Source organism: Cajanus cajan, chromosome 9 (assembly GCF_000230855.2).
Source record: "Cajanus cajan strain Asha chromosome 9, NIPB_CcT2T_4, whole genome shotgun sequence".
Lineage (NCBI taxonomy): Eukaryota > Viridiplantae > Streptophyta > Magnoliopsida > Fabales > Fabaceae > Cajanus > Cajanus cajan.
This window is the reverse complement of record NC_138525.1, coordinates 33,019,069-33,032,150: the sequence shown is the minus strand read 5'-3', so window position 1 is coordinate 33,032,150 and position 13,082 is coordinate 33,019,069. Positions and strand designations below refer to the sequence as shown.

The 13,082-nt window shown below is 34.2% G+C and overlaps 1 protein-coding gene across 1 annotated transcript; it reads right to left on the bottom strand.

The window, feature by feature from the left end:
- Positions 1–3,845: 3,845 nt before the first annotated feature.
- LOC145951750 (uncharacterized) lies at positions 3,846–5,478 on the bottom strand (the record flags this gene model as incomplete). Its single annotated transcript, XM_083063712.1, has 3 exons — positions 3,846–4,274; positions 4,942–5,105; positions 5,217–5,478. Coding segments are annotated over 3 exons (678 nt in total), but the record flags the coding sequence as incomplete, so codon positions are not given.
- Between the last annotated feature and the right edge of the window lie 7,604 nt (positions 5,479–13,082).

Below are 13,082 nucleotides of genomic sequence, written 5' to 3'. Positions count from 1 at the left end.
GGAATTTGAGCCCTCTCCTTAATTTGTTGCTTTCTTTTCCCATTTTGCCCTTATATTTTGGGGTACATTAGATATAAGGATTTTATTTTGTATTTTTATTTAGCCTTTGTATTATGGACCTTATTTTTAAGGTCAAAAGTCCATTTCTTTCTTTTTTTAGACTTAAGGGTACTTTAGTCTTTTAGGAGGGATGAGAGCCATTTCATTTGGGATGCATTTAGGGTTCATTTAGGGCGCATTTGGACTCCAAAATTTCGGCCAAATGCTCCCAAGAAACCCTAGATGCCTTTCTCTCCCTATAAGTACTCTAGGTAACCCACCTTGTAGCCACTTTAGAAATTAATGCTATTGAGTGAGCCTAGTGCCTCTTCATTCTTTCCTTAGTCCCCTAGGAACTCCATGGCTCCATATCCTCTCCTCTCTTCCTTGAGTGAGCTTGGGTCTTCATTGGTTGGCCTTCATCATCCTAAGTGAAGTGAGCTAGCCTAAAAGAGCTACACCACCAAACACCACCCCTTCTTCTCCTTCTATTTTTTTTTGGGCGTCACCTTACCCTCTCCTAAACACCTTGTGTGTCACTTTCTACCCTTAAAGAGATCATCATTTGCATCATCTCATCCTTGGAGAAGAGAAGGAATCAACCACTAGTGATAGACCATGGGCCAAGGGCCCAATCGCTAGAGCTATGGCTAAGAGCATTCAAGAAGAGTTGGACCTCTTGAAGACTAATGGGCTTCTCAAGCCCAAGGTACTCTTCACTTGGACTACTCTATCATAAAGAGAAGGACTAGTTCTACTTGTATATTTTGTACATAGTTCTCTTGTATAGGTTATTTTTGTCTTTCTATTTGTGAGGCACTTTACTTGCTTTTAGTAGTCATTGTATATTGATTTTAGGGTGGGTTATTTGGAGAGTTTAACTCCATTTAACCTCCTTTGATGATACATTCATTTTCTATTTTTTTAGTAGGGAAAAAGGGGTGGCATTTAGCAATGCTTGAGGGCATGACTAGTAATTGAGCCAGAATTGACCCTAGGCAAAATTTTACATATTGGACTCATTTTGCTTCTAATTTTTCATAGATTTGATCTAGCTAGGTTTCATCTCCATTGGATGAACCTAACTAGACCAAATCAACATTTTTCAAAAACGGATTGAAGCAAAATAAGTACATTTGGCCGCCTAGCCTCCTTGTTCATTTTGGCCGAATTCCTTCTCACTCTTTCAAGCTTGAGAAGCTTGTAACACAAGATTCTCCTTAGCTTGCTTCCCAAGCAAGCTAAGTGAGAAGCTTGCTCTACAAGTTTCTAAACTAGCCTAGACGGTTTAGCCAACCTAACCATGGTTTCTAGTGAACCATGGTTAAGGTTAGCTTCCTCTATAAGCTACCTCTCCCTATATATTTTTAATTTGTACATTGTACTTCATTTTTTGAGAAATGAAATCAGAATTTGACTCAAATTCTCTCCTCTTAAAGTCCTAATTTCCGTGGAGAAACCTTCACTCTAGGTTTCTCTCAAAGGTTGTCAACCTTTTTGGCTTGGTTCAACAAGCTTCTTCACTCTCTCTTGGAGTGGCCGAACTCTCCTTGGTTATTCTCCTCCATTGAAGCTTCTTCAACGGAGATTCTCCTCCATTAATGTGATTAGCCTCAAGAGATTAAAGGTCTTGGATGGTTCAAGTTGAAGAACATCAATCTCCTTCAACCTTGTTCCATCAACTAGCCTTCATGGAGAAGTTGGTTCCATCAAATTACAACTATGAAAAATAGACTGCATTACATCATTATGTGGATAGCCTAATCTAGAGTGCAAAGTGGAAAAAGAAATAGAATTTCTTATGGTTGTATTAACAACAGGTTTATTATGTAGCTCTTCTCTTGGAGTAGACAGAGGCAAAGAAGTGAATTTGTAAGATTCATCAAGACCTAAAAATCCTTTCAATGGTACTTATTTAGTATCATGTGATTTCACTAAGAAAAAGAAGGGTGGAATTCATAAAACACAATATTATCTTTGCAAAATTGAATAACATTTATGAGATTCTTAGTAATAGAAGGAACATAGAGTAGATTTTTTAGAGTAAAGTTAACATTGGGATTTAATGGTGACGAAAAACTAGTTACACCTATAAGTTGACGTGGAGACCTTAACCATTTCCAATAGTAATATATTTGGTCCTTCAAATGGTGTTAATTATTGAACATTCTGTGAGACATTTGTATCATGATTGGATGCTCTAGAGTTGGGATACGATACATTGGAGCCAAGAGAGAAAGATGTGATAATAGCTTGAGGTTGAGACTAAGCAAAGCACTATTAGGAACCATATATACTTGCACCTGATTAGTATTGGGTCATGCACCTAGGACACCATTCTAATTGGAGGGAGGACAAAAGACTTGTGTTAGAGGGTGTAGTTTGAGCATTGTACTACGTATTTTGTGGAAAGTTTAAATCGTGAGACCATACTAACCTTGATCAAAAGATATAGGGGGAACAAAATTTTCATCAAATATGTAATAATAAGCTAAGGCTAAGTGACAGTGACCATAGTGATGACAAACTTGACATTGGTACTGAACATATCACTCACGGCCATGACCACCATAATTGTTGAAACAACCTCCTTTGTTTCCATTTCTACCACAACAATAATGTGAGAAATTTGAATCGTGTTGAAAAATGTTGGCTTGCAATTGTGAAACAGGAGAAGAGGTTTCAACAATATTGATAAAGGCATATTCTTCTTGAACTTATCAAGACGAAACTCACGTGTAAGAAACAAAGTTTGAATTTTGTTAATTGATAGATCATCAAAATGATTACTAATCAAGACATAGTGGACTCATATTTTTGTGGTAACCTTTCAAGGGTGATATTAACATGTTCTTTCACTACAAGAAAATTACATATTAGCGAGGGACTATTCCCTCGCTATTTCGTCTCTAATCTCTCGCTAATCAGATTTGCGACGGAATAGTGATGAAATTGCGAGAGACCATTCCCTCGCTAAATACAGGTAGCTAATTAGCGAGGGATTTAATCTGTCGCCAATCCCTCGCAAAATCCGTCGCTAATCCCTCGCTAAGTTCCTCGCTAATTATATTAAGGATGCTTACCATTTGCTCGCTAATTTGCAGTCAAGCTTCCCCGCTATTCCCTCGCTAAGGGGTCGCAAAATATCCCTCTCTAATTGGTAGCTAATCCCTCGCTAATGTTCCCTCACAAACCCCTCTCTATTCCCTTGCTACATTTCTTAGCTAAGGCCTCGCAATTCCCTCGCTGAATATCCCTTGCAAATCCTTCTCTATTCCCTCGCAATATTTCCCTAGCAATTATCTCTCTATTCCCACACAATATTTTCCTAGTAATTATCTCGCTATTCCCTTACAATACTTCCCTAGCAATTATCTCGCTATTCCCTCGCAATGCTTCCCTAGCAATTATCTCGCTATTCCCTCGCAATATTTCCCTAGTAATTGTCTCGCTATTCCTTCGCTATATTTCCCTAGCTATTTGCTCTTTTTTCCCTCGCTATTTTGTCTTTCACATGATATGCCTCGCTATTTCCTGACAGATCCCTTACTATTATATTTTTGGTTATCATCGTTAATCCCTAGCTATTTTGTCGCAATTTTATTTTTAATATTCATATATTCATCTTTACCTGCATTTTTCATACTGACTATTATAATTGTTTAGTTGTGATATCAAGATTGTAGTACCTGTATTTGCATATCAAATATATTGTGTCATCAACTTGCATCAAATAAAATAAAAATACTAAAGGCTAACTAAAACAATTCTAAATTACCAACATAATAAAAATATTCAGAACCAACTAACATAATAAAAATACTCAATACCAACTAATATAATAAAACTCTTCAAGTGAGTTAACAATGTTAATGTAAATAAATAAATAAAAACTAGAATTCAACATTTTCATTCTTGATTCTTCCCAAGTTTTTTGACTGATGATGGTGATGGTATCTTTAAGGCACGTAATATCTCTTTCCTCAAAAATTGCATTTGTGCCTACATTTGTTCCTACATTTGTTATTACAAAAGTGCTTGTATTTTTGCTTGTGCCTGCATTTGTGCCTCAGTTCACGCAGCCACCTTTGGACATTATCAAAGGTTTGCCTCTTTATTATGTCATATACAAGTAAAGCACCAACAACACCTCTATAATAAGCACTTGTAATGGCACGGTACCGCTCCTGACCCGCTGTGTCCCAGATCTGTGCTTTCACAGTTTTTCCCTCTACCTGTACACAAATAAACAACCCTTAGTAGTGCTGTAATACAAACAAAGCTTTCTAATTAAGGTTTCCAAAAATCGATCCATGGCCACAGCGTCAATGATTTTGTTCAATTGATTTGTCCGCAATTTCCAGCATTATCAAGTATTTCCACAATACCGTAATTGTAATTTATACCTTGTTCGTAATTAAAAATAAATAAATAAATCTGTGTATCATCCAATTCAAAAAACCCCCAAACATAACCAAAAAAATTTACTCAACATCCACTGCATGGTATTAGTCCTAAGTTAATAGATGATAATTATTTGGTTACTGATAATCCGAATTTTAAACTGAGAAGCAATCCATCAGAAAGTACAAAAGTCAGGCCAAGACTTCAATCAATTTTTTAATTATACTATAAATTATAAATCCGAGTCCTCATCCACTTGATCATAGCACCAAAAACTAAAATCATTCCTCCAAGACAACTATTCATACTAGTTGCTCTCCTCGGAAGAGAATCCGAGGTACTATAAGCTAATGAATCAATGCTTTGAAACAGAGATTAAAAAAGATAAAATAACATATTCAAATATCTATCTATGCAAAATTAAAGCAGAAGGAAAACATAACAGGACAAAATCCAGACATGTAAAAATGAAATAATCAATCAGCAAAGTTGAAGTACCTGAAGAGTCCTGGTGGCGAACTCAACTCCGATAGTGGATTTGGACTCCAAACAGAACTCGTTCCGAGTGAACCTGGAGAGGATGTTGGATTTGCCAACACCAGAGTCTCCGATCAAAATGATCTTGAAGAGATAGTCATACTCTCCCCTCCGATCTCTGGAACCTGCGAGATCCAAGAGCGAATATTCATTCAGATCCAAAAGGGCAGCGTTAGGAGCGTGAAACGAAGCAACGGATCTACGAAGGAACTGAATCGTAAAGGAAGAGAACTCACCGTGAGACGGATTGATACGAGACAACGAGGGATTGGTGAAGGAACCGCAGAGGATTTTGGTGAACAAGAGAGTGGCTGAATTGGCCAGTGGGAGAAAACGGAAATGTCGATGAGTGAGAAAGCAATTCCAACGCCAAATAAATAAGTTTTTTGGCCGATCTCGAGGATGACGACGGTTGATTTGACGCCGGCCTTCCCCTTTTCCTTCTTCGCCTTTCCCCCTGCCATTCACACACTCGCTAACGACACCGTTTGGTTCAGTTCATTCCTTGTAACCATTAACGTTGAGAATTGAATCGGATTTGAAAGAATGTGAATTGAACGCATAGAAACGAAATGAATATGCTTACCAGAGAAGGGGAAAACCTGCGCAACTTCTAAGCTTCTAAACGAAATGAACGCATTGGATACTCTTTGTTAAAATATTGCCTTAAAAAATTAATTTATTAAAATATATTTTTATCTTTTAACTAATTTGTATAATTATTTGAAATTAATTATATATTCTTTTATTTTATTATTTTATTTTTTCATCATCGAGTGTCTCACTTTTATTAATATATATAAAAATGATTTCTATTTTCATATGTATAATTTTTAGAGAGTTTTATTTTTAAAATATTAAATAATATAGAATAATGTTAATTATTTATTATTATAAATTCAACACTCAAATTCAAGATATTAAAATTTAAAAATTAAACGTAATACTAATTAATTCAATATATATTAATAATTTTTAAGTATCTTTAAATTAATATAAGAACATGTTGAAGTGTCTTAATCTCATTATAATTAATATATATATATATATATATAATATTATTTATTAATTAGTATTCATATATATTTTAACACAATTATTATTTATTATAATGAATTTGATATATCACGTCACGTGTATAAAATTGTTGTACTTTTTCTGTTTTATATAAATGTTGTGTTACTTAATATCTTTTTCTCTTATCATTTGACCTTAAAATATATATTAAAAAACATAAAATATTCATGATATATTAATCAATGTGTATTTAATATTTTATCAATTATTTTAAAAGAATAATTAATTATAATGTATAAATATTGTAGACAACCTTTACATTTTTTTATTTATGTATGATAAAATTATTAATAATTATAATTATTATTTTAAAAGTGTTATTTAAGATAATTTTTTAATTAATTAACAACATAAACATTTGATCTTGTTTTCAATTCACCAAAATTTGTGTTTTCTTTTTTTTCAATCTCATGTGTTGATTTTGTTTTAAGAGAAATATTAGTAGTATACTCACAATATATTTCTTATTATAGTTGGATTTTTTATAATATTTTTTTTTTTAAGTTTAGTCAGTATAAATATTTACAATATATTTCTTAGTATAGTTGGACTAAATTATATTTAACATTTATGATAATATATATGTGGGTTTTAAAAAATATATATGAGTGAAAATCCAGTTACTTCAAAAGTAATTCTTAAACGAGTTATTTAATGAATATAATTATGTTATATATTGAATTTCTTATTCAATAAATTAAGTCTAAAAATTTGTATACTTTATCTTTTAATCAATAATTTTATCTAATAGATAATATTAGATAATATTTAATAATTTTTAAAATTAATATTAGATAATATTTAATAATTTTTAAAATTAATATTAGATAATATTTAATAATTCTAAAAATATTTTTAAATATTCAATAATTAAAAAATATTAGATAATATTAGTCAATTTGTAAGACATTTGTTCTCTAAATTTGCGAGACATTTTTGAGGGTATTGCAAGCAACGTAATCTCATATTTGCGAGGGATTAGCGACAATACTTTTCCCTCGCTAATTTGCGAAGGATTTGCGAGGGATTTGCAAGGGATATGCTTATAACTCATTAGCGAGGGATTTGCGACAAGAAAAACCCTCGCTAGATGAAAATTTTATTTTTTTATTTTGGGTCATAATTTGGAGAGGGATTTGCTAGGCATTTGCGAGGGCTTTAGTTCCTCGCTAAATAAACACTAACTTTAGCGAAGGATTTGCGAGGAGATAAAGGTTGGTCGCAAAATGTTCCTATTTAGCGAGGGAATTTAGCGAGGGATATAAATCCAAGCTAATTCCTCGCTAATCCGCAAAATTCTTGTAGTGTTTGCGAGGGATTAGCGAAAAAAAATTTCCCTCCCTAATTTGCGAAGGATTTGCGAGAAATTTGCGAGGGCTATACTTATAACTCATTAGCGAAGGATTTGCGACAAGAAAACTCCCTCGCTAGATGAAAAATTTATTTTTTTATTTTGGCTCATAATTTGGAGAGGGATTTGCATGGCATTTGCGAGGGACTAAGTTTCTAGCTAAAGAAGCACTAACTTTAGCGAAGGATTTGCGATGAGATAAAGGTTGGTCTCAAAATAGCGAGAGAATTTAGCGAGGGATATAAATCCAAACTATTTGCTCGCTAATTAGCGAGGGGTTAGAGAGGAATTGTGCTCCTCGCCAATCCCTCGCTAATTAGCGAGCAAATAGCTTGGATTTATATCCCTCGCTAAATTCTCTCGCTAATCCGCAAATTTCTTGTAGTGTTTGGAAGAAACTGAATCACCAATATTTATGAGTGCATCAACAAGAGGCAAAATGCGAAGAAGGTAGTTTGAGACACTATGAGTTTCAATATTTGTATTGTGAAGTTCATTTCGTAGTTGAGGCGCTTTAACATTTGTGTGAGCATGAAAACATGAGTGAATCTTATCCTAGAGTTGAAAGGAAGATTTGCAACTAATGACACGAGTAAACATGTCCTTGGACATGGAAGACTGAAGTCATGAAAGAAGCAATTGATCTTGTTGTTCCTAAAAGAGATATGATTCTAAGACACGTTTGACATCATGGTCACTGACAAAGAATTTTTTTTGAAGAATTTGTGGATTTACCAAAAGTGATAAAGATGGTGTCCTTTGATCATAAGTTTGATTTGCTAAAACCATAATAGATACTTCTTGCTATCTTGTTTTTAGAATGTCAAGTAAGAGAAAGTCAATGTCGAAGACATTGATAAGAGGAGGCAATGGTTTATAACTCTCCATGTGAGAAGGGACAAAAAAGAATAGAGTACAATTAAACCTAGGTCTACGTACCATGTAACACCCCAATTTCCTTAAAAGGATATTCTTATTAGTAATGGCATTTTCGTAATTATTGATGGCATTTTCGTAATTTTAATAAAGGAATAAGGGTATTTCTGGGTGTCGGAACGGGCCGTTCCAAATGCAGAACGGGCCGTTCCAAAAGAAGGAATATGCTTGTTTTTGAAGACCCAGAACGGGCCTGGAACGGGCCGTTCTGGTATGGAGAACGGGCCGTTCTGGAAGCAGTACGGGGCGTTCTGCTGAGATTGAGAACGGGCCGTTCTGGTTTCAGAACGGGCCGTTCTGCTTTTTGGGAACGGGCGTTTCGATTTTGGAACGGGCCGTTCCAGTTGAGAAATTTGCCCACGTTTGAAGGATCCGGAACGGGCCGTTCCGGGTGCGTCAGATTGCCTATAAATAGGGCCAAGGGGGGTGAAAAATTTATATTGAGCAAGAAGTGGTACTCTTAGAGAGAGAAAGAGGAGAGAGAGAGAGAGAGAGAGAGAGAGAAAGAAAGAAAGAAAGAAAGAGAGGGAAGAAAGAGAGGATCCAGAGGAGGAGACCCTGCCCAAGTTCCAACTCCGCCTATCCAGGTAAGGGGGGAGTGAGAACCTCGCTCAGGGGTGTGGGGATAATTGTTGGATAGTTGTTTGTCGGATTGGCCCCCAATCCTTTGTCGTTATTCTGTTTAATTTCTATTTACTCTACTTTGCTTTTTTGTTGGAGGTGCCGTTGTTCTGTCTAAATTTCTATTTACTCTACTTTGCTTTTTGTTGAAGGTGCCGTTGTTCTGTCCGATTTTCTATTTATTCTACTTTGTTTTTGTTGAAAGTGCCGTTGTTCTGTCTGATTTTCTATTTACTCTACCTTGTTCTTTGTTGAAAGTAATAAATGAATATGAAATTAATGTTAATAATAAATGAGTTTTAATATGAATAAGAATGCTCTCTGGATCTCTGTGAATACCTATGCGGACCTTAAGAGGAGTATTGATGACATGACCATGTGAAATATGGACAAATGACATGAGACCTAAGAATGGACTATTGAGACAAACTATGATTATGAGACTATGACAAATGAGGACATGATGTACTAAATGAAATTATGTAACAAGTTAAATATTGAGTCAATGAGATTATGATGGTATGACATGCATCATACGCATATATTATTCCAGGTGTGCCGCTGAGGCCGCATACCAGTGATGTAACTTGCTAACGAGGTGTACCTTCGGGTCACCAGCGATGTAACTTGCTAACCAGGTGTACCTTCGGGTCACCAGTGATGTAACCAGGTGTACCTTTGGGTCACCAGTGATGTAACCAGGTGTGCCTTAGGGTCACCAGTGATGATATGTGAAACTTCCTTATGGCGCCACATGCATGCATTTATAAGTCAAGATCATGACATCATTGCATGATAGATGAATATATATGTGATATTGTTGATGTATGTGTATTGTTTATAAGTGACTTATATTTGTTGTGTGTGTGGGTGCTATCTAGCCTTTATTTCTGCATCTGAAACTGAGTGAGATGTTTCTCACTCCCTTGTTGTTTTTGTATATGTTTTAAATTATGTTGCAGATGATCAGCATCATGGGGATGTTGGTGATGAGGCTTAAGGCTTCAGTGGGGCATGCTCTGATAGGATGTGACGTCGGGCATAGCTAGGTTTATTTTGGATGTTATTATATTAAAAAGCTTTAATTTTCTCTTCTTATGTAATTTTGAACGTTCCTGAGAAAAGACCAAAATGTACATCTTTATTATACTATTTTATTACATGATTTCAAAGTTATAAATTAATTCCTAACTAGGAGGCACTGGCACCTTTACTGGAGTTAATTTATATTTCCTTTATTATTATTTGTATATATATGATTTCTTGTTTTACACTAAATTGTATTGAAAATCTTAACTTCTTTTCTTTTATAATTTTTACACTGGAGTTATGATTTATGAGTTACAAATGTGAATCTTCTACCTTGTTATATTTGAAATATTTGTCAACTATGAAAGATTTTATTTACCCAAAAAGAAGAAAAGAAATATTTTATTGTTACATTTGTTGTATATTAATAATGGGGTAGAGGGTGTCACATTTAGTGGTATCAGAGCAGGTCGATCTAATCGGCCGTGACTTATCGAGATTCTGTTGTGTACTCTGACATTGTTTTGTTTGTTGTATACTTTGATGATGCTTTGCTTTGATGATGTTTTGCTTTGATAATGATAATGATGATGTTCTCCTTGTGTTGATATTGTAAAGTTTGATATTGTTAAGTTTTTTTTTTAATTAGAGGAATGATAGTCATGATAGTGTCAGCTAATACCATTATGACCTTTCTTCTTCATTCTTATGATTGCTTAAGTGTTTGATACTTACGTAAGAAGTGGTGGTTGAGTAATATCGCTTGTGTTGCAAGCATATGTGCGAGTAGTGGTAGACGAAATATGTTGTTAATATTGTGGGAACTATTGAGGCCTTAGATTTGGGTAAGACATTGATTTATTTTAAAGTGTATTAAGAATTTATGATTGGTGAAATTTTTGAAAGCTATAGTTGTAGCAATTGAATCCAAAGATGAGGTATGTTGAGAATTGGAGTTTTGGTATTCTTAAGGAGAGATTGAAGTGTTGATGATTTTTAGAGTTTGATGGTTGCATGAAAATTTTATTTTCTAAGCCTTTTGTACTGAATAGGTGAGTTATTTGGTTTAGATTTGTAGTGGGAAACTTTGATATGAATTTCAGGTGGAAAGGAGTAAGTTTGGAAGGATTGAGGTATTTTTGTGGTTTTAGATGTTGATACACTATTGTTGTCTGGTGTAGGAGATGTTTTGTTGTGACAGTACAAGTGCTATACTGACAAAATTAGAATTTTTGTTAGTCTTCAGGAAAGTGGTAGCCTTGGATGTTATCTTTCTAATGGAATTGGAATCAGGTAAAACAGAGGTCTAGAACTCCAGTATAGCTGCTTTGGTAATCAGAGGTATAGTTGTAAGCACTGAATATATTTGTTGTGATTTTTTTTTTGAAGTTTTCTTTAGCTAAGAAGATGATTTGTTTTTTTTAAAATCTCATGTCTCCCTAAGAGTTGTAGCCTATTCACTTAGTGATAGGTTGATATCACGTGGATGAGTAGAACTCTTTATGTGTTGTTTTCTTTGATAGTTGTTAAAAATAGAAGTTAGTCTGTATAATAATGTTTTCGGGTTAATAGGCAATGCAAGGATAAGAATTGACATGTTTTGAGGTGTTTTCGTGTAGATTGAGAGGTTGTTTAAGGTTATATGATGCTATGTGGTAAAGGTTGTTCATGTACATGCTTATGGATGATATATATGAAGGTTTAAAGTAGGCATTCTAATATGACTTGATGTGCATGTATGTCGATATGTGAATAGAAGACCTTAGGGATCAAATGGTGAATGTTGTATGGTTAGTGATATTGATCTTAGGATGTGATATGATCATATTGTAGTTGAAGGTGAAGACATATCCAAGACGGTTGTATGTTAAGTTTTCTAGTCCCTGTAAATTTCAGTTAAGGTGAACATGAATTTGTCTTAGGTAGAAGTTATGTTTAAGCAGAGAGATATCTAAGCAAGTTAGCGAGAATAAAAGTTTTATGAGGCTTACTATTGGAGATTTATTGAAAGAATTTCTAGGATAGCATTGCCCTTGACTACATTCACTATGAGGGGTATTGTCTTTATGTGAGATAGTAAGTATAAGAGTAGTTCTAACTCTTATGGCAAGATTGACTAGTGATAATATTACCTGACTCTAGTAAGTCTTATGTGGGATATAGTGATGACTTTGAAGACAGGTTTGGGTGAATTATTGATGCAAAGGTAGTAACTTATGTTTTTAAGCATATAGGAAATGGAAAATTCATGAGAGAAATTACCTTGAATTAGAAGTTGTAATAGTTACGCTTGAGATATTTAGTGATTATAAGGATCTTAAATATCTGTTTGATCCGAAGGAATTGAATATGAGATAGAAGAGATAGTTGGAAATTGTAAGGATTAAGATTTTAATCTTAGTTGTTATCTGGGTAAACCTATAGCAGTCGATGCTTTGAATAGGAAATATCTATATTTATCTTTCTTTATGGTCAAAGAGATATATCTTTTGGCTCAAGTTAGGAATTTAAGTTTGATTTGTGAAATTACTCCTAGTAGTAAGGGACTATGTATGACTCGATTAACGAATGGATTATTCAAAGGATATTGAATAAGCATATTAGTCGATTCATTTTGGTGGCCAGGTATGAGATTATAGGACAAGATAGTGAATAAGAGTTTTCTTGGAGTATAAATAAAGTGGTAAGACTTGAAGACCGAGTATGAGTACATGGTGAACTTACAATTAGGTGCCTAATCATTGGAGAAGATTATACAAGTTAAACTAATATGGTGACAAATGTCCTGAGTAGGATGAACATTTATCTATCATTTTGATGATATAAGGGTTGAGTTTGATTGAGTAGATTAGAAACTTAAGCATGATGTGTGAGCTCACCCTTAGGAACATTGAATTGAATATGTTGAAAGGATTAATAATGAGATTAGAAGACTCAGGAGTTAGATTCTTTCTTAGTGACCCAAGTGAAAAAGATTGGTAGGAATATAAATAGCCTTTTACAAGTGGAAGTTGATGGTGTTTCGGGATACAAGGATATAATCTATGTGCCTAGTAAACCCAAATTAAGGAAGATGATCTTAGAGAAA